Source organism: Melitaea cinxia, chromosome 4 (genome assembly GCF_905220565.1).
Source record: "Melitaea cinxia chromosome 4, ilMelCinx1.1, whole genome shotgun sequence".
NCBI classification, from domain to species: Eukaryota; Metazoa; Arthropoda; class Insecta; order Lepidoptera; family Nymphalidae; genus Melitaea; species Melitaea cinxia.
Window position 1 is genome coordinate 8,846,003 of NC_059397.1, and position 6,000 is coordinate 8,852,002.

Here is a 6,000-nt window from a genome sequence, read left to right on the forward strand (position 1 = left end):
AACAACTTCAACATGATTGACGCTCGGTAATTTTTTACTTATTTAGTGCGAATTATTCGCACGGGTATGGCTATAATAATAATAATAACTGAGAAAAAAACGTAAATATATGGATCTAGCGCACGAGATTGTCGACATGTGGGATGTTAGGTCCGCTGAAATCATCCCTATCGTAAAATCTGCCAACGGTTTTTTGAGTTCAACGGAGTTTGTGAGCAGTTTTGTTTTGTGTTTGTTCATGCATAGGCCTACTTTCTTACTTTCTTTGTTGAGAGTTTCTATCATTTTGCTTAAATGCATCGGGTTTTCTTCAAATAAGACTATACCGTCTGCGACTCTTAGGTGTTTTAGTTTTCCACCTAATACCTAACACCTTTCCAATCTAATCTGCGAAAAATACTTTCCAGAACAGCCGAGAATAATTTTGTTGTAAGAGACCCTGTCTTACTCCCCTCTCAATTTGGAACTTTTTACAAATAAATGTTTTTTTTTTATGATATTGATGTAGTTCGACGGTAGACTATGCTGTTCTAAGCTGTTACATATCGCTATGTGCTCTATGGGTATTGCTAGTTATTGTATAATGACTAGACAACCATAAGGACAAATTTAGTGAGCCTTTCTAGATCGTACTTACGGAATTATAATTTAATAAAAATGCGCTGAAAACAGGTATTTTTTTCGAAAACGTAACGAATACTTCAACTTACGCGTTAGACAGTTTGCAAGGCAGTCTTCGAAACGTCTGTCGGGTCAAGTAGTTATTTATATCTATATTAATATTATAAAGAAGAAACATTTTGTTGTTTTAGTACAAAATTAGAAAAATATTGCATAAAATACAGCGTCACTAAGTCCACACTTCTTTATCACCTATGTAATCCTGCACCGAGTAATAAGCTTTATCTATTATTTTTTTTTAATAAAAACTTAATTTATGTTGATGCAATTCCAAAATCGTTTGTGGGATTTTATTATAGTTACATGCGAATACCATGACCCAGAAAGGAAACGTTTACTTTGCGCAGTCGGAAACTTGTAGTTACGATTTTGTTATTCCTTTTCGTGTTTACAATGCGATTATTATTATTTATTTCAAAACAATGAATATTTTGGTGAATATACATAATATTGTTATAAATATACTGCGACGCAATTGTTAATATGTCTACCTTTTGGAAAACATCCCGTAGGGAGACTCGAGCTCTAAGATCGTAAATGCCGCGAATAACCCTTTTTTGCAAGATAAATATAGTCTCAATATTTGCAGCATTACCCCACAGTAACAGGCCTTAACTCCTTAAGACATAACACTATGGAAATAGCTAAAATATTTTAAGCGTGCAGTTGCAACGTCGCTCAGTTGTCGTACTTTTCTAACTGCGAATGCTGCGGAGCTGAGTCTACAATACAAGGATGACAAATGGGAATCCCACTGAAGTTTTGAGTCCAAATGTATCCCTAAGAAAATTGTAGTATCATTGAAAATAAGCCTCTCGTTATTTATTATAAAATTATAATTTGGATGCTTAACATTAGGTAACGAAAACACAACGCACTTGGTTTTTTTGGCGTTCAAAACCAAGTTGTTTATTTTAATCTAATCTTGAATATATATGTATATATATATATTATATTTCCAAAAAAAAATTAGGGTTCCCCTAAACCTCCAACTACCTCAAAGAGTAAAAAAATACATAAAATATTCTTTATATCGTGTACGCTGCGAAAACTATTGATGGTAGAATAAAATAATTTCTGCGACTGCAGTACGCATCATTATTTGCAAAAATCCAGACTATGACGACTGTTTATTTATATTGTTTAATGAAATAAAATAAAAAACAGTATTATTGTAAGTGCTTACCTTCACAAAACATATTTAGGAGGCTCGAATGAGCTACCACGCAATATATAAATTAAGACTAAAGTACGTTCTTTAGAATAAACATAGCAATTTTTTTTTTTAATTTTTTTTTCTACAAAAAAAGAAGCCTTCAGCTATGTTCTCATTTTTTCGGAAATATGCATATATTTTTTTTTAATTAGTGTCTGAAAATGTACCAAAAATTATGCAATATTTCGAGTTTTTGAAGTCTCCTACTTCCTATGATAATAAGAATATGAAAAAAATCAAAACATAGGGGCATGGTCATGGCAGCAAAAGGTTCTATGTCACAAAAATATTTGATCTAGTGTCATTATCCAGGGAGAAAACAGTCGACTTCGTTTGTATGGAGAAAGAGCCGGTGCCCTTTCCTCTTAATACTTGTTTAAAGATAGTTTTTTATACGAATATAAAGTACTCTATTGGTAAATTATTAGGATACAATTGATTAGGTATAGACCGTTTAAGCTTTAGAACGACTAATGATCTAACACTGTGACATGATTGCAATAGCAGAACCGTGTACATCAGGACTATTAAATAGTTAATCATTTTACAACAATATCAATGTCCGTGACAAATTAATTCCATTTATCGCGTGTGTCTCGAAAAGGAAAAAAAATCACAATATATCACAAGTAGGAAGAAATATAACGCGTATTTATTTTCGTTAACGCGTGACTACTATTAAAGCAAAAAAAAGCCAACCACCTATGGACCTTAATGTCTGCCTGAAAAGTACAACAATGCTTCATTTTCCATAATTTAATCATATTATACACACATATATTCAAAGATAATACTGAAAATTTCAATATATTTTGCACAAAAAAAAATTAGTTTTGTATTTGTAGTCTAAAACCTCAACGCATATCAATCACTATATAAAAGTATGTGTGTAAGTATGTATGAAGTGAAATACAATGTGTATTTTTTATTTTAAAAAGTTGTTAAACATTCTACAGTACATTTAGACAAACATTCATAAAAATAGATTACTATGAATATAAGTGTAGGGAAGTTAATCTCGCCGTGTGGTCCCTTGACGAAGCTAAGCCGACATGCGCGGCTCCTCTATACCGAGCGTTCTGGATTAACGTTATCGAGCCCCGGAGAGGACATTTTACGCGCCTATGTAAACAGTTACACCTTTTGAGTTTAATTCTAGCTTCATGGACATTAATAAATAATTGTGTTTGCTAGCAAACGAAAAAAAACCGACTTCAATTACATCGAAAAGTACGTAATACAACATAAGTAGACGAAAAAAAAAAATTGAAAAACAAACGCACTAGTCGTCACTACAATTTTAGAGCGTTCCCCTCGATTTGTCTGGGATTCCATCATTAGACCCTGGTTTTCTTATCATGGTACCACTCTTGGGATATCTCCTTTCCAACAAAAAAAAAAAAAAAGAATTTGACGACCCGTTTGCGCAGCGGTCATAGCACTGGCTGTTGCGCTGGTGGTCGCGGGTTCGATTCCCGCTCACGACAGATATTTGTATCGGTCATATAGATGTTATGCTGTGTGGTTAAGGCATTAAATAATATAGCCACCCCCTCTCTTCCTGTGGTTGTCGTAAGAGGCGACTAAGTGATAACACGGTTCCACTACCACCTTGGAACTTATAAAGCCGACCGATGGCGAGATAACTATCCAATTGTTGGCTTTGAAATACACAAGCCGAAGACGAGCAGAAGCGTCTTCGGTGCGACAAAGCCAGCCCTGCTGTCACCAACCCGCCTGCCCAGCGTGGTGACTATGGGCAAATCACATGAGTTCGCGCCATTTTTGGCGTGAACTTGTGGAGGCCTATGTCCAGCAATGGACTGTGATAGGCTGATACGAATGATGCGAATATAGATGTTTGTCGTGGTCTGGGCGTTGTGCTATTCATAAAGAAAAATTCAATTCGACCGTAATTGAGTACCCTCCTCCTTTTTTGAAATCAACGATAAGAGAAAAACGAGAGAAAAACGATAGACCTGATAAGTTTTAAGGAAGTTATTTTTCGGTACTTGTTGGATAGCCAAAAATATCTAGCGATATACGCCTTTATTTAATTTTCTGACTTTAAAAGTCATGAGGCTTTTTTTAGATTTAATAAACTAACTAGAACAAAATCATATGTTACTGTTTTTTATTATAAGTAACGCAGAGCACATGCATGACATATAAATTGTCATAAGGTACGAGTATTACACGTATGTATGTCTACTCGTATTAATAAACAATCGTCGAAAAATTAAATTATTTCATAAACGTTTCCAAATTGTTTACATGTTGTAAAATTGAAATGAACACTAGAATATACAAATAACTATTTTATTTTAAAATAAACGTTTTATGAAGTAAAAAAGTGATAATTCTATACTTATTGAAATATGTATATTGTTGCAGGTAAAACCCGCACTAAAGACAAATACCGGGTGGTCTACAGCGATACGCAAAGGCTAGAGCTTGAAAAAGAATTTCATTACAGCAAATATATTACGATTCGAAGAAAGGCAGAATTAGCTGTCAACTTGGGTCTTTCTGAACGTCAAGTGAGTTTTTAATTACATTTTTTTAACATACATATAGGTCGACAAACAAGCGTACAGCTCACCTGATGGTAAACAATTACCGTAACTTATAGACACCTAAAACACCAGTAGCATTGCAAGCGAATTGCTGACCCCCCAAAATACTAACCGAGTACACCCAATCCCTCCAGGAGCTTTGTTTACTTTACTCACCACAAGAGCACAACACTGCTTGAAAGGGGTATTATTTAGCTGTGATCTTCTTTAAGGTCGTGGAATTTCCCTAGTCCTGCTCTAGATTTTGAGCAGGATATTTCCAACTGTGCCTCAGTTGATTTAATAAATAAATACCTAAATATCTTATAACATCACACACGATCGACTATCCCTAAGCTAAGTAACTTATTGCTTGTGTTATAGGCATTACGTAAAGTGTGATCGGGCGAGGCGAACGGAGCAAGAGAGAGATAATATACGCTTCAGCCTTTAATATCCCACTGCTGGGCATAGGCCTCTTTCCCCATGTAGGAGAATGATGGGAGCTTAATCCACCACGCTGTTCCAATGCGGGTTGGCGGATATATTCCCTACTATGAGTAACGATCGGTTAATATAATCGATTAATATAATTTAATAATAGATCGATTAGTATAATTATAGAATTTTAGAGTACATAGAAAATTACTTGGTTAACACTGATTGTTATTAAAGAAAAAATGTTTTAAACAACAGAGTTCATAAATATTGGTCCTACAAATTTCAAATATAACCTTAATTTTTTTTTACATCTTTATGATCATAGGCGTCATATATATAAAGAAGTCAAAAGAAGTTTAAAAATTGTGATATATAAGGCATTACTTATTTCCAGGTAAAAATTTGGTTCCAAAATCGGCGCGCGAAGGAGCGCAAGCAGGTAAAAAAACGCGAAGAAGTCGTTATGAAAGAGAAGGGGGATCACGCGTCACTGCAGCATGCACAGATACATCACGCAACGATGCTACAGCATCATCAGATGATGAATGGCATGATGCATCACCATCATCACTACCACCAAGGGGTGCTCCAAGGAGTGCCGGAGCCTTTAATGCCGGGAGTTGCGCCTGTTCATCTACTGTGACCGCAACAAGACTTCTGTGCCTACAGTGATCATTATGTTTAGTGACCAAATGTAGTGTTTAAAAATAATATTTTTCACGAGATTAACGTGTGTGCTTTGCATTCAGTTTAGCCACTCGTATATTGGACTTGTGATATACATAAACTTACTACATATTAAAATAATATTAAAATAAAGTTAGTACTTACTCACTCGTATTATAAATTTCAAGTTTAGTAAGTTCTGTGTGGCGAAGACCAGTATACTTTTTTTATAATCGGATTTAGTCATGTAATGTCTATTATGTTTGAAATAATTGACTTAGAAATTGTTGTTGTATAAATTATGCCTACTATATTAAGTATAGTATTTTATTTGCACACATAGTTTTAACTGAGATAGGGCACAGCAGGAAATTTCCTGCTCAAAATATGGAGCAGACCGTCTGGGGTAGTATCTCGACCTTACAGACGATCACAGCTAAA

The 6,000-nt window shown here is 34.7% G+C and overlaps 1 protein-coding gene across 1 annotated transcript in view; it reads left to right on the forward strand.

Moving 5' to 3' along the window:
• The window catches only part of LOC123669863 (homeobox protein CHOX-CAD), a 28,478-nt gene extending 22,942 nt beyond the window's left edge, over positions 1-5,536 (forward strand). The window contains exons 2-3 of the mRNA XM_045603389.1: positions 4,292-4,437; positions 5,288-5,536. Of these exons, the coding sequence (XP_045459345.1) occupies positions 4,292-4,437; positions 5,288-5,536 (395 nt within the window). The remainder of the gene's footprint in view (positions 1-4,291; positions 4,438-5,287) is intronic.
• The last annotated feature ends 464 nt before the right edge of the window (positions 5,537-6,000 follow it).